Consider the following 25,097-nt stretch of genomic DNA (forward strand, 5'->3'; position numbering starts at 1 on the left):
GATCTGGATAGTGTCTGCAGTAATGGGGAGACTGTACCAGAAGAGAGGCTTTGAGCCAGAGGGGAAAGTTAGCGTTGAATAATGACCAGGGGAGGTTTTTGGGCATGGGGCAGACGCAGCACGCGTTGGAGCCATTATCTATTAACCTGGGCATATCTCAGATCCTCCAGGGGAGATGTGGTGGTGGAGTGTTTGGGTTTCCCTGCTGAGGCTGTTGCCCCCATGGCCCTGACCCAGAGGTGTGACAGAAAATTGATGGATAGATGTAAAAAAAACCCCAACTAATTTTGCATAGTGGTACATCTCACAAATGTATATTTTGAATGATTATATTTCAGGCAATGATAAAGCAACAAAACTTCTTTTGGTTAAATGGAGGAATAACTTTATTTAGTCACGTTGTTTATCTCATTTTTTCATTGTCTTTTAGAAACATCCCATCATAGACTATATTTTTCTTCTGCGTACTGTATGGGGTGTACACATCTGGCAGCTCTTTCATTTCCTAACCATGTAAGCCGCTAGCTTTTTTTAAAACAAATTTGAGTACGATTGGACAACACGGGCTGGTAAACCCATTGCAGCAACTGAGTTCATCTGATGAAAAAATTCTCCATTTACATACACAAACATGCCATGAATCATGGGGAAGCTGCCACTGGAAACATTCTGGAACCATTTTTTTTATCTCACCAAACTGGTTATTATGCTACTAAGAACAATGTGTAGTTAGATGGTGTTAGAATTTTCCAGAGATGTTAATAGTTTGAGGAGTTATAGTCATTGGAGATGTCCATGTCAAATCCGGTCTGCAGCAGCAGGATCATGAATGAAGGGATGAAAGAGAAGTGGAGCACGATTCTATTCTCAACATCAGTCTGACTTTTATGGCTGACGACTCTACATGTTTTTGCACTTAAATGTATTTCAGATTTAAATACCACACGCTCAGGTTTACCATTGAAGTGACGATGCTGCAATACATCAATGAATATAGACTGAAAAAAAGGATCTTCTCACCAAGGCGAACTCATGAGAGACACGTCCATCGGGGGGAAGTTTGGCGCCAAAGCCCAGCGCGGGAAACATCTTATCACTGTCGTAGTCCTGGATGATCTCACCGACGGCCCTCAGCGCCATGGCATAGTCATTCAGCTGGTATGGACTCATGTAATGCAATGAGGTGGGCTGGGAGGGGTTGCCTGGGACCCAAAAAACAATAAAACACACATCAGCATCAAACTGTAATTATTCAAGCTCCCCCTGGGCTGTGAGTCATATTAAATAAAAATGGAGGGGAGGTGGGCGGGAAGAGGTTACAATGCAAAGAGGGGTTTAGCAGCGCAAACATTTCCGCGAGGCAGAATAATCTCCCCAGCTCCTCAGAGCCTTGCAGGGAGTAGGAATGGCTGCACTTTTTCAAATAAAGTACAAGTGAGCAATTATGGGCAGATATGCCAAAACACGTGTCATTGCACAAGCTGAAAAAAGGTTGCTTTATTAAGTGAAAACACACGTTTCAGCCGTCTATGCAAACCTCAGTAGCGTGGCTTTAAGTTGGCACACATCCAGAGCTACGGTGAATCTGCTCACACCCCACTGATGGACCAGTGTTCTCACAGTCAAAATGACCTCCAGATCTGGGATGAGTCAGTCCTTCCAAGAGATGCCGATGTTGCGATCACAACTATTAACGCAATTTCAGCCAATCCCACTGCTGTTGCAATTGTCCAATCACTGCGACTTTAACGCATATTCCACCAATCGCTTGAGTCTCCTTTTGCCCACCCCTCTACGCCGCATGTATGTTATCAGAGTCACTCCCAGCTTGCTGAGATGAAGGCATATATGCAACACCAAATATTACATTCGCCCCCAAACTTCTCACCAAGGTTCACGATTCAGACATGAACCATTCTAAATTGATTAATAAATGTTAAAACCATGATTATTTCAAAGTATAATAGACAGTCACTAGTGCAGCATGCTGTCACCTCAACACTGTATGGGGAGGACGTAAACAAATATGGCTGACCACCAGCTCCATCCCTGTCTACATTATTTCTGACATTCTTGACAGTGTGCAACACATCCGAAGTAACATTCCCCCCTTGATGTCCCGGATTCAACTTCAACTTCTTCCACACCTCTGACAGTCTCCACCCTTGTGAGGAGTTCCTCACAAAAGAACGAGCGCTCAGCCCAGATTTTGTTTTTTATTTATGTATTTTTTTTCTAGTTAATTATGATTAATTAATTACAACAAAATAATTTAATTTAACATAATTGAATAGAACCTTTGTAAGTGCAGCAGTTCCTGGTCCACTGATCCCACTGATGCACAATACGAGTCGCAGCTTGGATGATAACAACAACAACAAACATGGAGGAATCCATGAACACAAGCAAACAAAAGCATCTGTTTGCTTTTGTTCAGGGAGGTTTTTCACTACACAATGGCCAGGGTTTCCACTACTCTGAATTTATTTAAAATTCATATAAAACTTACATTCTTATACAAATATTTTCAAGACATGAAAAGAGCTTTAGTTTAAATAAGGTGATATAAAAACTTGAATATAGCCACCATTGTGATTTATTGTGCTATTGTCAAACTGATGCAAAATAAACAATATTAAACGTATGTATGCATAAAAAAATAAATGTATGCATATATCATTTGATTCAGTAACATACCAAATTCATTCAAATTGAAAAATGTGGCTTCTTGTGGCAAATATTCTTATACCATTAAACTGCAATTAATTGAGATGAATTTATCACAAATACCCTAATTAACTAGATTAATATTTTTAATCGAATCCCACGCCTATTTTTTTCATTTAAATGCATAAATGTTTTATCCAATGTACATGCATTTATTTCATTTGTGTGTAGGTTCTTTGCACTTTTTGCAAAAAAGCATATTTGGTGGAAATACAAAAGGTTCTTATTTGTGGTTGTGTTGTTCCACGATCGTAAATGATCGCAACTTTCACCACAAATGAAAAAAAATCAAGCATTTTTGGCCGCAACAGTCAATGAAGAAGTCTGCAAAATCCTGTAGAGACTGATTATATAGTTATTTGATATTTCTCTTTGAAATGAAGGGCTTCTTAAGACCCACATGAAGCCAAATAAAACTAAATAAATCACACAAAGACATGGTGTGTAATTATTGTGAAGATGTTCTTGCTGATATCTCAGACCTGTCGAAGCATTTTGACTTTGGGATCATTGTGAAACTAAGAGTTCCCCGAGGTCACCACAAATGACCCCACTGGTCGCTCGGCTGCTGACTGAGCGACGGACGACCTGATTGTGAAGGTTTGCAACTCACTGGTGAACTGGGTCACACATACATAGAAATTACAATGAGTTCATTTGGACAGTTTAAAGTGAGATACATTCCCAAGTCATGTATTTTAAGATGCATCTCTAAAAGAGGAGTCGATAAAAATAGTATAAAAGGCACACAGAGTGTCCCACATTCCTTTGTTGTCACATAGTTGCATGAAAAGATTCAAAAGAAAAGTGACTTTAACTCAGACATTCTTATGACATAAATAACCCAAAGCTAAAATACTGCTGTCTTAATTAAGAGAGGGGTTAAAAATAACATCTGTTGTGTTGTCGTTGCATTTCACAAACACCGATATCAGACTCTAATTGTGATGCAGAGATTGATAAAACTATGGCAAACCCTTGTTGTTGAGCCCAGCAAGAATGAACAAACCTGAATATATTTTTGGGTACATGCGGAAGCGTTGTTCCACACTTGACACTGTGACGTACTGAAATGGGCTGAGCAGTCTCTCACAACCTTGAGAGGACTTGCTATAGGTATCGCCAAATGCCCTCAATTCACTGGTTTTCTCATGGCTAAATGCGAATGGAATTTATTCAAAAGAAGGTAAAGTATTCTGCAGCAGTTCTGCTCCAGTTTATCACCAACTAATTTAGACTGTAGATGAAGATACTCAGGGGTTACAATACACAATACCCACGGCTTAAAGCTAATTTTATTGAAGCAGTAAGTTTTGTCTCGATTGGAAGCGACACATGGGTCACTCAGAACATAATGAGAAAATGTGAAACCAGCGTTTTGTGCCCAAGCTGCTCTTGTCAAGCTGTTGTTTAATCAACTCAACAGGTGAAAACAGCACCTCATTGCTTTGGTTTACAAGTCAAAATTCAAGGAGTTCCCAGATGGTCCTGCTTAGACCGTGGCACTGCAGCTGGGACACACGTCGTGGCCAACAAGGTGGCCAAGGAGCATCAAAGGTGTTCGGACAGAAATCAGTGAAACTCTGAAGCAACTTGAGATTGACTAAAAAATGTCACCCTCTTTCACTCTTGTGTTGTTTATATGTGTCTCATCACTTCGGGACGCTCGTGCACATTTGGTTCAAACATGAGGGGGGTTACATTGGTACTGTCTGTTCCGTTATTTATGTGAAGGAATTTCATACAAACATCTAAGTTTCACAATAAGATCCACAGGGCATCAGTATAAATACACATTTCTTTGTTTTTGCAACCACACCGTCTGCAGATGTCTTCACATACAATGTATTCAATTTCATCATCAAAGGTGTCAAGAACAATAGCAAAAAAAACAAAACATTTCTATCAATTGAAAGTCAATGTATTACTTAGCTTGTGCATGACATAAATCTGCATGTACCGTATGCCACTCTTTTTACTATTGACTAAGAGGAGAGAACACATAGTTTAAAGGCAAGTCAGCCACAGTAAGTATTATGTTTGTGTGAGTGACACTGCGTAATCCCACATCTTGCGGTACTTGATGTTATATGTGTGCTTGAAACACGCAGGACAGGGAGAGCGAATTCTTCTAAGCATAAGACGCTGATTTGCCTTCAATGAGATTAGGGAACAACAAAACTGAAGCGAGCGATAATGAGGTGCTGTAATCTCCCTATTATATAAGCGCAACCCCCAAACAAAGAAATATGAAAGTAATTTGCAGACACCCAAAGACACAATTTCCTTCTGAACAATAAGGTTTCCATAACTGGGTTAGTGATATTGCTGAATCTTCTGTTGCCAAAATTAAAGCATCAATCACTTCTGACTTAAAAAGCGAGTGGAGAGCCTCCAGGGCTCCTTTTAAATTTAATAAAGTCATTCAAGCATCCCATGCATCCGTTCAGTCCTCTAATTGAGAATAAAAACAAGATGAATAGAAGGCTGAGTTCAGGTCTAAGATGATGAGATCTCAGTGATTCATATAATCATGCTTTTTGTTTTTTTGGAGCAGCAATGGAGCAAACTGAGGGCAAGGAAGTTATAGAAGTTGTCGAATGGTAGTCATGGCAGACGTAGTGGTCACAATAGCAACAGTAGTTGCTGAATCATGGACAGAACAGCACAGAAAAGTCGACCTGCAACTCATCTAAGTACAACAAACTCTTCCACTGCTGTTTGAAAAACAACAAAAATATCGCATTTTTGTGGAAGAGTTTGTTTGCTCAAGTCCCCAGTACTCCTGTCGAGCACATCTGTGATGCTCAAGTACCACTAAGAGTTGCCTGACAAAGAGATGACCAGTAGATCCAAATGCTGGACACAGCAAGGTGCAAAGAAATTCAGGAACAAATGAGGTAAGAAAGTAGTTGGGATATAGGTATATGAGTCTGGAGATGCTTTGGGACTCCAGTCACCCACAGTGAAGGCCATTATCCAAGAGTAGCATGGTGGTGAACCTTCCCAGGAGCTCACAGAAAACTCCGCAATAACATTCAATGTAGCGCAGGTCTCAATTGCTCAGGTAGAGTCAGTGTTCAGGACTGCATCTCTACCATCAGAGACAAGGCAAAAAGAACATTAACACCATCATTTGTGGCAAAAACAAAAACTTTTTGAAAAGTCTGGGGAAAAAGGAACACTGCACTTCATCGTACCAGCAGTACAATATGGTCGACTTTAAGCGATAAATGGAACTTTGAATTCTGCTTTCTACCAAATATTTTGATCCAAAACACACCAGCTGGTCCGCCTGCATATGACTGGAGAAAAATAGAGAGACAACATCACCAAAGTCAAAGGCCAAGTCGGAGTGTGAGAAGTGGAGCAAGACCTTAAAAAGGCAGTTTTTAAAACCCTCCAATTTTGCTGACGAAGTTTACGGGCCCCTTTTACACTCAGGTCTATCCATGTTTGTTTTCCCTCAATATCAACAACCTTGATTTTTCCAGTTATCTGTGTGCTTGATGACCTGAATTATTTAAAAGTGTAACCAATATGTAAATGAGGAACAGATCACACACTTGTCCACAGAACTGCATACATTGCTTCAGTACAGTGATGGCGTTCACTTCAATGCTCCACTACTGTCCAATAGAATTCTACATGCCCCTGACTGAAGGATAGAGCCCCTTTTAGATGTAATAAAGTGGGGTGGGATTTGGAGGGGGGTTGGGCTGGAGTCCATCCCAGCCAGTTGGAGGACACACCGAACCAGTTGCCCACCTGTCACAGGTCACATATTGATAAACAAACGCACGCATGGATGCCAATCCATGACTGCCACCTCTGCACTGTACGTTTTTGCACACACTGAGCTCCACATGACAGGCGGGTTTTGTAGATTGGAAATCAAAGTCATCACTTCTGCTCCATTTTGGCACAAAGAGAATCAAGAGGGTGTGTGAATAAGTAGTTAAACGACAAGTGGAGCCTGACTTAAGAGGGTTAAAGTTGGAACTCATATCACCAAGATAGACTCCAGGGTCTGCACTGATAGAGTCAAGCTCAAAACACTCACCGTTTGATGCCGTGAAATCGATCGCCACCGTGAAATTAATCTGGGTCCTGCAAGAGCAAATAGATCTTGTAGAGGGTGTTTCGTAGCTTCATCAATCATGCTCGATTATAGCACGCCGTGTTTCAAAGCACACCAAAGCGGGCAATTAAGATGCTGGTTATCGGCAGCTGTCACTCTTAATATGAGAGCATGGAGATAATGATGGAGCAGAGAGCCACGCACAGTCGTCACTACACTACTACTAGTGAGTTCAGTCAGGACGGTGACAATACGTGTGAAGTTTTCCACCAACCGAAGCAGAACATACCCGCCTCGGATGTAATCCAGAAAAGAAAGCTCCGTGTCCACCAAACAGGACAACAAGGTGACCTGCGGAACACAAAAACAGAAAAGCATTTCAAAGAAAATTACTTAGCATCAAGTATTAATCGAAGTACTAATTGAACAAACATGTTCGACCAGATGTTTCAGTGAAGCACAGCAGCCCTGGTATTATGAGAAAGAAGTCACAACACGGCAGTGAGCTGGATGGTGCACAGCATAATAAGCTAGTTTATTATAATATCATCCAAGAAAAGCAAGAGTTATGAGCTTTTGAAATGGCTCCAGACCTGTGCAAAATACATGAGGCGATTTTCCAAGGTTGCCTTCAACAGCAGAAATGCTCTGGGTCAAGCACTGTCTTGATCAGGGGTGGGAAATGAGTTCGCCAAAGGGCCACAGTGGGCGCAGATTTTTGTTCAAACCAGTCAAGAGAACATCTTGTCACCAGTCAGGTGTCTTGAGACTGTAATCAGCAGATTGCCTGGTGTTGCTTGTTTCACTGGTTGGAACAAAATGCCCAGGTCTGCTCTTGATTACCCTGCCAGGTACAGAAGTGCCATGAAGTTTTGGCCATGTGTTCTGCCCTCCAGATAACTGTGAATTGCTCCTCACTGGCATGGACTAATAATCCCCATCCTGTTCTAACAGTCATGACATAACTCCAGCTTCAGTTTAACTCCAGTGGCTTCCTTTGCTGGGGATGGGTCTAAAGTTAGTGGTCTGTCAACACAGTGGATCTGAGAGGCAGATTCACATCTTTCATTCATATCTTCTGTGGAAGTATATGAAAAACAATAAAGACTTGAACGCCATCACCTGTCCGGCACGATCAGCTTATAAATTGTGAATGCCATCAACTGTGACTATTAGCGTCTTTTACATTTCACTTCTTGGTCTTGGCGATTAATTATCCTTCTCTGCATACATCTCATATTTGAGTTTGGCACTTCCAGTGACTGAATTCTATGGAGGCGTATTAATGACTGCTGAACTTTGAGTCTAGTTAATGAATATTTTTCATGCTTTTCTCCTCCTGAGTCTCTGCTTCTGTTCTTGACTTAACTGTCTGCTCCATTTGTGACATGGTGGGTGTGTTTTCGTCTTTAAATAAGAACTTCATCAGAGAGTTCAACTGAATACTGTATTACCTGTTGTAATACAGAATAAGTGGATGCTCTAAAAGTGTGCAACAAGTCTTATTAGTGCACATGTGTGTGACAAATGGGTGAACGAGCTAACATTCACCGCACCCAACATCTTGATGTCTCATTATCTAGCTAGTGTTTCCACACGTTTCTGAGTCACCTGCCTTTGATGTTTGGCAGTAAGACTTGAATTTAGTGTCTCAGTGAATATTGGTGAAACAGACAGACATGGGAGGCAAAAACAACTTACTGTTCCTGAGTTGTGATATTTCTTTTTCTTCTTTCCTTTTTTCTTCGGATTGAGCACCTTGGAAGTAAACATTTCAGTTACTCCAAATATTTTCTTTGCACCATAAACTTTGCAGTCACAGTACAAAACATGTGAAAGTGTAACTTCTGGTCAGCAGGATAACCTCTGCTTTCCTGCATGAATTTTAAAAATTAACAAAAACTCATCAGCTCAGTATATCGTAGGTGTACAGCAACACATTGTTCCTGATCTACTGAAGGTTTGTGTTTGTAAAAATGTGCAAACAGGAAAATAATGAGCAGCCTGCTCACAGAACTGCGCACAGAGAGGACCTGATGATTTGAAGAGCAGATTGACACAAGCAACACATTTCTGCAGTAGCTTTTTTTCTAAACAAGATGTGCGTTGGAGGACACACATAACACATTAGACCACTATGGATATTTATTGTTAAGACTACGGAGAGAACAGATGGCTGTGCAGATACAGATAAATCACATAAACAAACTGCAGTAAAAATATACCAACAGAAGGTGCCAACTTTCTACCCTTTCAATCTCAGATTTTCCCCCACAGATAATTTGCAATCTCTCATTTTAGCATCATCTCCAAAGTGTCCTTATTATACATTATTATATAAAATCTGATCATGAAGGCAGTGGAGAGCAAGAAAAAATATCAATAAGATGATGTTTGTCCTACGCGATTATTGATAATTTTAATCTGTAAAATAAGGCATTTTATATCTTTCCTTTTCCATTATTTGGTGATGTATTGTGGACAGTGGGACAGTGGACCTGACCCCCTGAGGTGCCCTGTGATTCACTGAGTTTCTAGAGGTTTCCACACTTTTACTTGTGTTCCCTCATTCAACGGTCAACATAAGAGCATAAACTCTGGTGAAAACTGGGATGTTAATGTTGTGTGTCCTAGGTAGGTTCATCTTGGGTAGTCGATTAAACAGGTCCCTTTCTCCTCTGTCTCCGGTCACCACCAAGTGTCCTACCCTTTTGGGGGACAGGCACATAGGCAGTGACGTGAGGACATAAAGCAGCTTCATTTTCCAGAATATAAGCCGCTGCTTCATTGTTTCAACAACAGTGTCTGCAGTGGCGTTACTAGCATACCTGCTCAGGTTGTGGCGAACAAACAATTACAATGCAATGAAGTACAAGACAAATTATACTTCAAAACAATAGAAAATGTCCTTTGTGCTCTCTGTCATGACACATTCTGATCAACAGAGGTGACAATTCTGTTGTTTCAGTAACCTACATTTGTCTTATCTGATGACACCAGGTCTATTTGAGAAGCTGAAACTTTCCATCCACACACACATCTCAAGTAAAAGGATATGTGTCATTTGCCCAGGGTCTTCCATGGTTGTGTTTTTGTTGTTTTCAGTCATGCTCACTGAGACCAACGGCTAGTGTCACAACTCAACTTGATTTTGTTTGCTCTCTCCCGTTCAAGTCAGTGGTGTCACAGGTATTGGTATCCAAATCGACACCCTCGAGGAGGATGGTTGGATTGGTTATTTTGGCAATGGATGGTGACCATGTATGGGTGGCTACCCAAGACGAACCGGACCAGACTGCTCGGTGGAAACCCTCATACCACTCTACTTTCTTCAAATGAATGATTCTTTTTGACATTAATAAGAATCATGTCTCAACGTATGATTCGTGAGCCTGATATTTTGAGTGATAAAACAACAAATATGCTGCATTTGCAGTAAAGCACGAAAATAAGATTTGCTTTGCCTGTTAATTAACATCAAGAAATTGGAAAATAAAACTTTGTACGTACACACAAATGGATTTTAAACTAGATTTTCTAATTTTGTATTTACCTCACAATCGCCAGATCTTCTACAATAATCCACGGTGATACACTGTGGTTTAAAGACTTACTAAGGATTTTCCTGATACTGGTAAATCTTGACGAGAAACGGTTCTTTCAAGTTGCAGATCCCAGGGATATTTGTGAGTTTTTAAAGTTCAGAAAAACAAGGATCTACGACGCACATGCAAGTGCACAAGAATCTGACCCGCAGCAGCCATTTAATTATGGATGAGTTCACTGAGGATAAAAAAAACATCCCACAAATTACCAATGTGAAATGGTGCAAGCCATTTCTAATCTACAAATTACAGACACTGCATGAGGACCAGTCTGCGCATGTAGATGTCACACATATTGTCTTTTTAAAAGATACTGTATTGCCTAAAAAATGAATCAGTAAAAAAAAAGTCAATGAAGACCAGAATTTCGATGCTGTCTATGACCCATTCACACTAGGTTTAAGAAATGGTCTGAAATGGCATCAATGTAACTGCAGGATTGCTCACCAGAGTCACCTGAGTATACACAAAACATTGGGAAAGCACAAAGAGGCTCCGCTGGAAGTACTCTAAACCAGTCCCATGAAGTTGTGAACATTCTGCTTTAAAACCTGAAGCATTAGCGGAGTAGTACCCTTCTCTACATTGAAGTTAATTACACTGTTACAGCCATGGTCACATGGCACTAGTCAATGGTTCTAATGGCAATGGTCAGCTTCATTCGACAAATACAAGAAGACTAACAATGTCAATGTCAGTCTAAGTTAGAGCTGCTTAAAGTAGTTTTTGTTGCCACTGCTGGTAGAAAAGTGTAATGCAATATGGATCTTGTTTACTTGGGGTCTGGTTCCTATTCTAGAACTCAGTTTGAACACTCACCTGGACCATGCTGAATGTGAGCTGTGTGCCAGTGCTGCCATAAAGCACCCCAGTGGTCGCGTGGTTCAAGTGGCTCGCAGAGAGTTAGATTGTCTCAACCAACCTTTTTTAAGCCACGATACGCTTGGTTCATTGAAAAAAATCCTGAGGCCCACCACCAGAGGAACCTCAGCTAAAGCAAGTGTGCTCAGTGGAGTGCTGAAGAAACTCCCTTTTAATTTGTGAAAATATTTAGCTACCAACACGTGGCTATTTCGGCACGCTATTTGCAGAAGCAAAATGCAGAAAATGTATCTGTTTTAAAATGTCTCCAGCAAGAGGTGGGCAATAAGTCTGAAATATCAATTCATATATTTTAATTGACTGATTCAACTGTCAATTCAATTTTATCACTTTTTGAGATTAAGTAAGTTTCCAGTCAGAACTTTATTATTGTAGTTTGGGCAATTTCCAGACAAATCTTTTACATTCTTTGCCTAGCTTCCTTCATAACTACAATTATTTTTTGTCTCTTCACATTTTGGAGCACATTTGTTTGGTTCTGCAATTAGTTTTATGACAACTTTTAAACCGCAAAGCTTTGAAGGTTTGACAGTCTACTAGTGTGAATAAAGTTTTGAAGTGAGACGTCATGTTAGCCATTAGCTCTGTTAGCTGTGCGGTGCAGATGGTTTTTGGCGTCGCAGGCCAGACAAGGAACACTCCATCGTTCTGTTGTGATGATGTACGGTCAAGTTAGAGGCGCATCAGGTGTGAAAACAACCAGTTTGACCGCGGCTTCTTCGCTGTGAGTGAGTGGGAAGAAGAGCACTTCGTAGCGTTGCTGCGCCCGATGGCCGAATCACCGCATCAGCATAGATCAATAGTGTATCGAAAGAATGTGACCGAATCCATGTAATCTCCTCACGTTGGCAGATAGTCAATATGTTCTAATTGTTCATGATTTAATGCCATCATATCACCCGCCTCTATCTTCAGACAATTGAGATGAAACTGGATGATTTTCCACGGCTCACCTGGCAGTCTCTCACGGCACAATAGTGTGCTGTGGTACAGAGGTTTGTTATAGTAATAGCAAGACAGCCAGACTCAGCGATTCATGACTGCTCAATATGAAACATATAACCATAAAAAATATGGTTATTATAGGGAATTTCTCATTTGGTTCCAGGTATGCATCAAGATATGTAGAATGAAGCCAAATTGGTTGCAGGTTAACCGTGTCCAGTCGTGAATGTGACAATGTCTGACCGTAGCCCTCCACAACAATAAAGGAAGGAAAGTGGCTTTAATGATTCATGATTTCATCTACATCATTTGAGTCATTGACTCTTCTGCCAGTTTCCAAGGAGACACATAGTAACAGGATGCACGTTGGCTGATAGCAGAAGTCCAGTTGTATTGCATTTTAGCACAATGAAAACAGAAAATTCTAATCATCTCTATTCCTTCCAACCAGATATTGCAGGGCAACTCTGTTCATCTTAGTTGGGGTTAAGCATGGGGGCTAAAGCCAAACCATTTATCTTATTAGATTTTAGATTGGATTAGATTCTGGTGGGAATTACAGTTGACACAATCATGAGACGGTAGAAGTAGCTGCGGTTCACTGTCCTACAGTGTATGGCGTGCTGTGCAGTTCATTTTTGCAACTTGCAGCAAGTAATTTGCAACTGCAATTATTTTTGTCTTTTCACATTTTGGAGTTGTTGTTTGTTTGGTTCTGCAATTAGTTTTATGACAACTTTTAAACCACAAAGCTCTGAAGATTTGACACTGTTAACTGTGCGGTGCAGACAGTTTTTGGCGTCGCAGGCCAGACATGGAACACTCCATCTTTCTGTTGTGATGATGTACGGTCAACTTATTCTGGTGGGAATTACAGTTGACACAATCATGAGATGGTAGAAGTAGCTGCGGTTCACTGTCCTACAGTGTATGGCGTGCTGTGCAGTTCATTTTTGCAACTTGCAGCAAGAAGGTTGCAGATTTGATGCCTGGGTTATACAAACTTTTTGCATGGAGTTTGCATGCTTCTCCCCCGTATGCGCGTGGGTTTTCTCCGGTTTCCTCCCACAGCCCCAAGACATTCTCACTAGGTGAATTGGACACTCAAAAATTGTATGAATGGTGTGTGTGTCAAATGGATGTGTGCGATGGAGCGGCGACCTGTCCAGGGTGTATTCCCTCCTCTCGCCTCATGACTGCTGAGATAGGCTCCAGCACTGCCCGCAACTCCAACTAAGCGGTGGACAATTGACGGCGTATGTAAATGAATCATTGTAAAACACTACTCAGGAGCTATGGCATGGAGAACTAAATCAGACATGAGGCAAATTTGATACTGCATTTTGTTATACATTCATTTAGCAACTGTGATTTTGTGGTTTCATAATGTAGTTCATAGAGTGTAGAATGTCTGTATAATATTAATGAAAGTGGCTCAAACAGAATTGCTTGTGAGTCAAGTTTATCGAGGGCGAGGAGTTTATGTTCTGAGGCAGGAACCCTAATAAAGTCATGTTTCCAATTGGACACCTCAGCGTGAGCATTTTCAGTAATCCATTTTTCACACTACCTCGTCTATCCAGTGACTCAAAGGCAGTAATAAAATAAAGTCGCAAGTTTCAGTGTCACCTGAGAAATGTGACAAGTGGGTCAAACGGAGCAATCCCACCGTCCTCCATCGATATCAACATACTTTCTGTGTGTATTACCTCATATATGTGGAACTGTGACTGACTTCTGGACATTTCTCTGTAGCTGGTACTGAACTCGCCGATGAAGTCATGACTACAGGAACAAAAAAAACAGAACAAAGTGTTATAAAAGACTTCGATAACACCAAGGAATTGGAAGACCTAAGGTCAGCCGACATCATAAATTTCCTACATCTACAAAGCAGCTCGTACAACCTCCTTTGTAACCAGAATCACGGCAGCAGTTTTGTAAGTGCACAGGCATCGTTGTTATCAGTAACAGGGCCAACATTTAATGTTCGCCCCGAGCAAGAAGCTGCAGGAATGTAATAATGATCTCAACTGCAGGACGAAGCTGTAGAAAAAACATCTTGTGTATCCCCACTCTGGACTTATCTGTCAGGAGAGCACTCAGGCAGAGCTAATCGTTCGTGTGTATTTAAAGCCTGATTCTAAATGGGCAGATATAACTTTCCTTCTCCTGCTGTATCCACGCAAACACACAACAACCACAGGCTACATGAGGACAGCATCTCTGACGATACTCCCCAACGCGCTAGCCTAGTTAACATTTTTCTCTGGGAAGATAAAATACTTTTTTTTTCCTGTGACACATCAAGGTGTTTTTTGTATTATTTATACCATCCAGAGATTGCGCTCAAGCCTGTAACCCTCAGTTCCTCGGTTCAGTCCTCGCTGGTGCATTGGGCAACCTGCTCCCTGTAACCCAAACCCTCCAACAGTCTTCGCCCGACATAACTTGAATGGAAACAACTCGACACAAATTGAACAATTGAAGTATGAAGCAGGGATTGCAGAACCACAGACAAGACAGTTCAGATGCTGACTCGCAAAGATCAAAGGCCGGTCGTAACAGACACTGGCATCCCACTTCAATTGCTATATATATATATATATATATATATATATATATAGGTGTACTAGTACTTCTTGAAGATTTGACCTCACCCTCCATCTCTGTCCCAGTCGTACACCTCCACCTTAATACTCCTGTAAGAGAGAAGAAATATTTACCTACACTGATGTCTGCAGGTCTGTATGCAGGACAAGGGAAATGACACATATACATGTCTGATTTATACAGATCAGACTTCAACCACTGGAAGGTCTCTCATCTGATGTATGCATGGGTGAGCACGTGTTAAATATTATATATTTTTCTTTCACTTGCACTTCTATTTCCAAAAGGCATCACCATGCATTTCTTTTTTTGTTAAATCAAATATTCCTCATAAAAAATGATTTTCTTTCAAAACAACAAAATATTTCCTCCATTAAATCACCTTTGCCATCTTTTACTCTGAACACATCTTTTACACTTTAGTATATGACTTCAATTTTTGTCTGATAATCAGTTACGACACATAACTAAGGAATGTTTAATATCACTAATACATGCACTAGTGAGTAGGTAGTAACATAAACATGTTAAATGATTAAAGTATTAAAAGTGTAATTTGGGTCAGTGATAAAAACTGTTGTTCGATGACATTTATGTCCTTTTGGATAAGTAACTAATTGCTTATCTAATAACTGAATCTGTATTCTGGACTGTAAAGAGTGTAAACCTCAAAAAAGTACATCACTCTATCTGAACCCTCTTAAATACATGAACTGACATTTCATTTTATTGGGTGAATATAACAAAAGCTGCCACAGTTAAGACTTAAACTGTAAAGTCAATTGATTTATACATTCTTCTCCAGATGCTGTAATATACAACAGCATTTATCTTGTAATAATTCAAAATAATAATCATAATAACACATTATTTAACATTTATTTAAACTGCAATCTTGCATGTCTCAATATCTAAAAGGAAACAAATCTTTTATAGACAATCTATGTCCACTGAGGCGGTCAAGGCTCTCAACAACATGATCACCGAAGCAACACAGCTGTTTTTTAATCCAATATAAGCAAGTGTGCATAACATGGTGTATTTCACATTTTTCTGCAGTCACAGCTGCGGAGTATATCGTGAGCTCTTGGTGGACATCGTTGACAATTTCTCCTAAGTGTTCCTGTTCCAAGGTGTACCTGTCATAGTCGCCGTTGCACAGCGCCCTGACAGGAATCTTAAAAGCCTGCCACACTGGATCCAGAGTATTCTTCACCACTTCTGTTTTGTGGCAAATTGTAAACCTGGGAGACACAGAAACAATGTTAAACATTGAAAACAAACGCTCTCAGGAGCTCAAATGACTGTTTCCCGGATATTTTTGCCCGTATCTAGCTGGGAGTCTGGCTCTTTGTGGCCACAGCGCTGCTGTTATCGCCTGCAGCGTAACATTTAGGCAGCATCCGTTAATACCCAGCTGCACTGAAAGAGAATGTGTTAAGTATGAGATGCTGAAGTCAACTTGAATAAAAGCATCTGCAGGGCAAAGAGACGACGATCTCCACGCACACACTTTTCACTTAACTCCATCTTATCCCACTTTTCTTCCTGCATTTTCCTCTTGTCAGCCCTGTCCTATTATCCCTGCTCATCCCTCCTTCAGCCGCTTTCTCCAGTTGACGGGTGCGTTGCACAAGTCTTGCCAGTCTTATATAAGATTGCATAGGCAGTTTCGCCCTGTTAAAGCCCATGTACGTGAGCTTTCTGGAGCACGGACGCATGAGTACACAGTTGCGTATACAAAGCAGTAACACAGAGAATTGAGTGGTGTGAGAAAGTCCACTCACGATCCGTCTTCGTTGCTGCGGTAGAAGACCAGGAACGGATCCGACTTCCCAAAGAAGTCCTTCTTGTCCAGTTTGTTGCCACAAAACTGCAGCATCACTGATTCCTACAGAGAGAAGTCATCAATGAAATACAGTTGTGACACTTTTCAAAATTTTATGGATTTTACTGCTATTCAGGGAAGGTTTACTTATATATACTGTATATATGAAAAAAAATAGACATGAATATTTGAATATTTCTGCATCACAATACGCATATGGCAGCACCTCTCAGCTTTCAAAGCATCAAACAAGTACAAAACAAATTAAAAAAATAGCACGATAAGCTCTCAATGATGATAAGGTAAAATGATCTGCTCTACAGTCAACAAGAACAACACGCTCGTCCTCTGTAAAACTCAGGATGGGAAAACAGCTGCTAACACACAGATTTGACTCCACACCCCTCCAGACTGGGATTTATAATATCTGCATTTATCAGGGATGGAAACAAACGGGTTTTTGGCAATTATCAAATGTTGACTGGGTTTATCTCGGCCGAACTCTGGGGATTATCGTAAAGCTGCTGAAATTAGGTGGAGTTGGCAGGTGTAGATGAGGTTTCAACTCCTGACAGAAGCCTGACTGAAAAAAATGTCCGTCAATACAAGAAAACAGCCATCGCTCATTTAGTAAAAGGCTCGTGATAAGCCCTGATCGTGATGTCGTACAATGGCTTCCTGGGATACAGAACTGCAGTAGAGCAGAATGAAACAGAAGAATCATCATGTACGTTACGAATGTGTTCTGCAAAGCCTGACTTCCACATTAGCATTTGGGTATCAATGCACCTTAACTTCCCAGGTCACAGATATTTTAAAGTTCAATTACATTTCTTAAGCATCTCATCGATAACTTCACCTCAATGTTCTCATCAGTGTCAAACAAGTTCCGACTCTAGGGATGCAACATTGAAGAACATTCTAGATTCAGTTTTTTTTTTCATCATTTTTTTTTCATTTGTTTTTCCAAAGCGAAACAATCTGGCATCTTAAACTCAATTTCTCCATCTTAGCTAGCGCATTTGATATCGGAGCAATGAATGTTCCGGTGGGCCGCAGAACTTCAATATACCACAACTAGATGATATGCAGCTGAACGCCAAACACGAGGGAAGTTTGGTGCCCTCTGTATGCTTTTTTAAAAACTTCACGAGAACACCTGACGCCATCTACAAAGTCCAGCATAGTTCTTGATGATCACAGTCTTTACAGTCCTCATTGCACTGACTGAACCAGCGGGAGTGTTTGATCAAGCTTGTGAGGCTTATTTCAGTTTATTAAAGTTGATTTAAAATTGCTGTGTGAGAGCTCCCCGGTTGAACAATTCAATAAGTCATTTGCTACATTTATATTTGTTTTTAGTATTAGGGAAAAAAGTGGCTTCACTAAGACCAAAAAGAACTCTGAGTTTAGTTTAGTTTAGTCCAGAGATCTGGCACACGCCTGGCCATACATGATAAAAACATTCTCGTTCAGAATTCATACACTTGTATCAAGGTTCACATGACGCAGAACAAAACTGTATTAAAAAAACATCCCCACAACGCCCTTCTACAGTAATTCAGTGGATTGATTGAACTCATAACAGAAGACATTTTTATTGTCCTGACATCTCTCTCTTTCCTCAGAGCCGCTGACATTTCCTTCATTTGACTTCAATAAAATAAGATTGGTGTCTGTGATACACTGAGTAGAAATTAAAGACTCATTATCTTTCGTCTCTAAACGGGATTAAGGGCTTCGATCAGGATTATGAGCTCAATTCAAAGCCTTCCATCTTTTTCAATTTTTTAACTTTCATGTTTAAAGAGCCTTTTATATGAAGTCTTAATGAACTTCTTTATGGCTCTCAGTTTCGTTTTCTTCTCATCTCAGGCTACTGCTGAAGACGTAACTTGCTTTAATTAATTATTTCACATTTAAATGGGTGAAAATCTTGCAAAAATGATCACAAGCGAACACAAATGCATTTGTGAACATTTAAGCCACATTTGACACCCCTCCCTTAGAATGTCTGTATTTGCGCGTAGAGCCACAAGAGAAGCTGGACGACAGTGTAAAGTGCATACAGCATGTTCTCCTTTCTTTGCTTGGAATAAACCTTTAAACTGCCTTCATTCTTACACATTTAGAGGTGAGACGTTTCCCATCAAGTCCAAATGTTGTAAAATCTAAAATTAAACGTCACATTAGTATATTTACTTCTGCCAAGGAGCTTACAGAGTGCAATCATTGGTGTATATTTGTCTGTCTCTCAGTAAGAAAAAGAACTAAAAAACAAATAAATAGTGAAACAAGAAGTACTACATTACAGTAATTTATTGGTGGTGATCTGAATCTGACTCCATGACTCGGCTGAACAACCTGTCAAACTCCACCTGCTGTCCCACTGAGCTCACAATATCTAAAATGCTCAGTAAAAGTATGTGGAAAATATAGAATGAAAAACATCACATTATGGCAGGCAATGTGCGCTCTCTGAGTGCTTTTCTTGTTACTGATGCATATTTATTTAACATGAATATAGCTGGTGGGATGTAATAGCAGCACTCCGAGGTTCGAATATGATAGTTGTCTACTCTATCACACAATGAATGTTCATGGTAAATGACAGGAATAGAGGCACTTACCCTGCAGTTGCTTAGCTCCTCTGCTCTCACAATGATGGTGCCACATTTCTTTCCTGGAATCCCCCTGTAATGTTCAAAAATATTATTTTGTGGCGTATTATGAATTCATTCGAATCTCACAACGTGCCTATATCTTCACCGACTTCTCAAAAGGGAATGGGGTGAGCAGTTAACATATTATTCCTGGCCTATTGGCCGTATTTCTAAACTTTCAACTAATTTTCACCCCATTTGACGCACAGACACTGAAACATCTAGGGAGGAATGGCTGTGGGGCAACGCAATATACTGTATCAATATTTTAAGTGCACAATATTGACATTTAATCATTTATATATTGACATTTCAAATAAATACTTGGATATGTTTGTGTTTTTGTGATGTACATGCTCATGGGTTGAATTAAAAACTGTCGAGTGCAATTGGACGGAGTACATAACAATAAATTAGCTTTAATGCACATCATGGTCACAGCCATGTTTTCATTACGGTCAGCCAGTCGTTTCCAGGGTGACGGTTTGTTGTGTGTGCTCATTGTGTTTTACAGAGCTGCTCATGGGCGTTGACCTGTGGTGAAGTATGGCATGGGAGGTAATGTAAAGGTGGAGGACGTTTGTGAGTGACTGACCGGAGATGATCACTGAATTCAACTGCCTCTATGTTTAGAGAGGACAATATCTTAATAAAAAACAGGAATCAAAGTGCCAGTGTTTTTGGTCGATGATGTATCATGACACAGTGTCATGATTTTCAGAGGCCACCAGATGGTACAGTCTGTCTGTCTTTGGACTTGAGCTACAAATTCAATGAAATGTCACATCATTTCTAAACCAAGAGCGCCATCTAGGGGCCTATGAAAACCTGGACACTGTTTCACCAACCCTGAAATAACTGTTTCATGATACCTCATCTACCCATGACTACTTGTGTTATTAGTGTTTCACATCTAGGGAACGATATATTTTCATCTGTGTCAACACTTACATAGCACGTAGCTCAGTGAAATCACAACTCGGAAACATAACATTAAAATGCAGACAGACAAGCAAAAAAAACCCCAAAAACTATTAACTATTGCAACTACTGTATTTCTGTACTTTGTGACACTGCCACCCACCCTTTTTTTGGACCTCAATGTTTTGATTCTTACTTAATTTTGAGTGTGATCGCCGTCTTGATCTTATTTTAGTCTGACTCAAAAGATTTTTTTTTTCAACCATTGCATTTAACGTGTTAGTAACGGTACTGATCATAAATGTTGGAAATTTCTTTGGCCCTTCTTTTGATTTGAAATCTCCACACAAACGTGGCAGCTTTGGAAGCACATTGCAACCTGAAATCTATGAAAAAACACAGGATGATTCACACACACAACATTTCGAGGGACATTACTTAAACTGTGTTTACAACTGACCGCATTGAAGCGTCACATTCAGCCAATAAAGCCAAGAGAGCCAGCTCACTATAAATAGCCACAAATGGACGCAACGGACCGTGGGCAGCGTTCACGGACAGGGAGGGCAGCAAAAGTCTCATTTGGCTTCTTATTCAGTGAAGATGGAGATGGAGCTACACATAGCAAGACATTTGGAATTTGAGCAATGTGAATGTAAAGCATGTAGGAGATGGAAGCTCAGATACCATTTTTAGTTTTCTGATTCATTTCCCTGACAGATCATCTTTGGAATTTTAATGATTGATCGCTTGGTCCTCCGCAATTTAAGACATCTTCTTGCTTGTGCATGTCTGTTTTTATCCTACCAAAAAAAAAAAAAAAAAAACATGTCTCATCCTGACTGTCATGTTCTGGTATTACCACCACCTGGATTTGCATGGCAGACCTTTCTCCAAGACTTCAATGAACATCCAAACTCACAGTCATAACACTCACTAGTGTTCATTTGATTTGCGTGTGATCAGTCGCACCTCAATAGGAATCAGTTGCGGGTAGCAGAAAAATACACAATTTCATTTGAAACCACAAAAAAGACAGCAGCCGACACACAAGCACATTCAGTTATGAAGCAGTGAATGACTACAGGCTGAGGTGATTACATAACTAGGCAACATCACCCATTCTTACATCACATTTCTTGTGTGTCATTCTTTAAACAGTTCCATTAAGCTGCAGCCACTCTTTCATTCTGTCACACACATTCAAAAAAACATCTGTACAGTAGCCCAGTGCAGACACACATGCACTGTGAATGAAGTGAGTGTGCCAGACTGCTCACTGTGCTGCGGTCCACTAGTCTGAAGAGAAAAACAAAGGTGAGTTGACTCTCTTAAGACGGATGGTCTTTGTGTCTTTTCCTAGATGATGAGGTTCTGTGGCTGGGAGATTGGTTGATTCTAAACCACATAATTGTATTTGAGTGGAATTCTCAGAAACCATTCCATCTCCTGGGCTGCAAACTGTCTCAGCATTTCAGCTCCAAGTGATCTTTAAAGCAGAGAAGCCACACACTCTGCCTCTATTATGGTGCTAAGGATGTTAAATTCAGGTCCACCGATCCTCTGATGAGGAATTAGAAACACTTGTATCTGGGACTGTTGGTTCAGCACTTCTCACAGACGTACGGTTTTCATTTGTGTGTCTCGCTACTAGTTTTCACCAGTTGTTTTTTTTACAGGGACATTCCTTTCCTACAGCTACAGTACATCCGATCACACACTTGTGGCCGTGTTCCTGACACATTTGGAGTTTAATCAGGGGGTGTTATATCCAGTGCTCCAGAGGTGAGGGCTGAGGAATACTTTAAATCCCATTCTGCCACAAAAGTAGCGTCAATTCAACACACCATTACCTCCAGTACCAGCAGCTCAGACACTGTACTCCATAGCTATGCTTTATCCAATGTCACAATATGCAATGCTTACTCTCAATGTGATTAATACATGGTATACAAAATGACACTACATTAAAATGAAGATGATAAATCCTTGTTTTTACAATGTGATAGAGTCAAGATGAAATGTCATTGTTTCCAGTGAATTGGAGCTTTTCTTCTACAGCAAGTTAAGAATAAAACGGACAAACAGACATGTAAATATAAGTCGTTCAGTCTGCTGGGGTGGTGGAACGTCAACATGGCAGATCAGAGAAGCAGAATTGTAGCCCTTTATCTACCGAGGAAATCAACTAAAAACAAAGATTTGGATGCCACCATCTCAAGGTCCATCACTTCACTTCGATTTCACATGACGGTTGACTCATGTTTCGTCTGGGCTCTGACTGATGGGTTTTATTGAGGGAGCAGTGTTGACAAACAAAAGCATCTGTTTGCTTTTGTTCAGGGATGTTTTTCACTACACAATGGCCAGGATTTCCACTACTCTGAATGTACTTGAAATTCTTATAAAATTGAAATTCACAATTCACACAAATATTTTCAAGACATTCATGGTCATCTGATGATGAGACCACACATGAAATCAGAAAGTAAACACCTCCTTTTAAATATCGTCACTAATCCAAAATGTTGCACAATGTTTTCTTTGCTTTGAAAGTACTATTTTCAAAAAAGTGCACAAACAGTAAAAAAGTCAGAGGCACAAAAAGTTCCAGAGACAGTTCTGTTGTGTGGCATGAATATGTCATAAATATACTATAGCTACAAATAGATGTTTATACTGTCCCTCTCAACTCTTCCATAGCTTTCCGCTCAGCGGCGCACGTGTTTGCGGCACACATCCTGCTGTTGTTTAACTATTCATCTCATCTGGCAGATGGAGACGGCGCCCGCCTTCATCTCAGCCCATTTTAATGACCCTCCTTCCTTCAAAACCCCAGTGAAGTCATCTTCATATCACATGTTGATCTTCCATACGTGCATGCACGCGTTAACCCTCCGAGAAAAAAATGCCAGCACTGCCACAATTTCTTAATGAAGCGGTGATAGTGATTAAGTGTGCGACTTACATCAAAGGCTTTTCCAAGCGGCTTCCCAGCGAGCCAACAATCTCACCTAACGTACAGAAGGCCTGGCCGAGGAAATCCTGCAGGAGGAGAGGAAACACACACAGAGATAAACACTTAGAAGAGGATTATAAATGGGGGGAAGCATGGACTGAAATTTATTTCCAAAGAACCACATCAATAATAACCACATAACCATTTGAACCGGAAACAGTCATTATTGTTGTGACTGTGCATTTGACCAACCACTATTGGATGTTATTTTCTAACAATGCCTTTCACGAACAATGATCAATCTCCACTCAACAATGTAGAAAAATATAACTGCAATTATTAATTTTAACAATAAAATAAATAAAATTAGGTTAGTAAAGAGAAATTAATTATTTTATCTCATTTTCACAATGTCCACTGATCGAGATGGAACTGATGTCAGGACGTCACTGTGACCACAGTAACACTAAAACTGAAAATGTTGGACTGTGTCATCGATTTTATCAAGATCCCGGTTTGACACGCATGCAGTTGTACTGTGCATCAAGCATTGTTCAAGCTGACACCGACTTTAGCACCGTGGTGCTACAAAGGAACCAAACAAAAACAAATTGACGGACCAGTTCTCTAACTATTTAATCTTACTCTGAAACTTGAACGTTTACTTTTAACCGAAACCTGTTGAAGGAAGCTCTCCTCCACTGCATTGACTACGATGCAACAACAACATTACTCAATAGTTCAGCGATGGAGCTAATGCTTCTGTTGGGGGTTTGGGCGTGTATCTGTGGTCATGTCAAAGGTTGATGGATGGACACTAAGAAAAAAGTAAGGGATACCTTTATGAGCCAGTCTAATCTCAACATGGACTCCACTTCAACTACATTTCACTGCATTCAAAGATGCCACTCAGCTTTTTTCCACTGTGCTTAAAATAAAACAGAATGTATTTTAAGAAATATATTTGTTGGAGCCAGTGTTGGAGCCAGCCTAAAACTCATTTCTTTCTTGATCACAGAACCATCACAGGAATTCTGTGGCCTTGAAGATCACTAGAGGGTGACTGTACGAGACAGTATGTTTGGGGAGCCGGTGCCTTTGGGCATCATGAGGACACGACTGTGATACCGAAACCTCACAAGCAGATAGTGTATGCATGTGTGCGTGAGCAAGCGCACGTGTGCATGTGTGTGAGAGTGCTTGACTGATGAACCGTGTGGAGTCCGGCGGGCAGAAAGCTGCTCCGAACATCTTAGCCGGTACTGAGCAGATTTCTCCCCAAGCTGAAATTTAAAAAAAGAAAAACACTGAGGACAAAAGTAGTCTAGTCTTTTTATTAAGAAAGTGTGCTGCTAGCAGCTAGACCCAAGAAGGCTCCATGCTCTTTCACACAAAACTCACGCCAGCAGGCCAGATGCCCCTGATGGCCGGCTTCATGTTGGAGATGAAGGAAAAGGCTAACAAGGTCATTTTTAGTGCCCAGGCAGTGGAACGTTGATTTAGTTCAGCAAAACAGAATCAGTTTTCCGTTCAGGAAGCTGACACACAGAGGACCTTAGTATTTATTAGCCCCATCTTCCTGTGCTAATGTCATGTCTTCAGTTTTTAAACAGCTTTTAAAACTTTTGTAAACTCTTAAATAGATACAGAAACACAGATGCACGCAGGGAAGCAGGTTCATGGTTTGTCCTGAAGTCCACAGGGAGTCAATGTGTCGGGCAGAGTTAATCTGCCCGACACCTTTCCAGCCGTCCTCCATCTTCACCGCTGTACTGGAGAGGTATCGGCAGCTCACAGACGCAGTGTGGGTCAGCTTGCTGACTGAACTATTTTGGTTCAAATTCCAAGACGGATTAATAATTATTCAAAATGT

The 25,097-nt window shown here is 40.5% G+C and overlaps 1 protein-coding gene across 1 annotated transcript in view; it reads right to left on the reverse strand.

Moving 5' to 3' along the window:
- Positions 1 to 25,097, reverse strand: part of LOC128770767 (copine-8-like) — an 87,006-nt gene that overhangs the window by 11,007 nt on the left and 50,902 nt on the right. The window contains exons 6-15 of the mRNA XM_053885613.1: positions 23,234 to 23,310; positions 19,312 to 19,375; positions 16,641 to 16,744; positions 15,993 to 16,097; positions 14,901 to 14,942; positions 13,950 to 14,025; positions 8,510 to 8,566; positions 7,098 to 7,159; positions 6,791 to 6,837; positions 1,021 to 1,202 (exon numbers count right to left, since the gene is read on the reverse strand). Of these exons, the coding sequence (XP_053741588.1) occupies positions 1,021 to 1,202; positions 6,791 to 6,837; positions 7,098 to 7,159; positions 8,510 to 8,566; positions 13,950 to 14,025; positions 14,901 to 14,942; positions 15,993 to 16,097; positions 16,641 to 16,744; positions 19,312 to 19,375; positions 23,234 to 23,310 (816 nt within the window). The remainder of the gene's footprint in view (positions 1 to 1,020; positions 1,203 to 6,790; positions 6,838 to 7,097; positions 7,160 to 8,509; positions 8,567 to 13,949; positions 14,026 to 14,900; positions 14,943 to 15,992; positions 16,098 to 16,640; positions 16,745 to 19,311; positions 19,376 to 23,233; positions 23,311 to 25,097) is intronic.

The sequence above is a fragment of the Synchiropus splendidus genome, chromosome 14 (assembly GCF_027744825.2).
Source record: "Synchiropus splendidus isolate RoL2022-P1 chromosome 14, RoL_Sspl_1.0, whole genome shotgun sequence".
NCBI classification, from domain to species: domain Eukaryota; kingdom Metazoa; phylum Chordata; class Actinopteri; order Syngnathiformes; family Callionymidae; genus Synchiropus; species Synchiropus splendidus.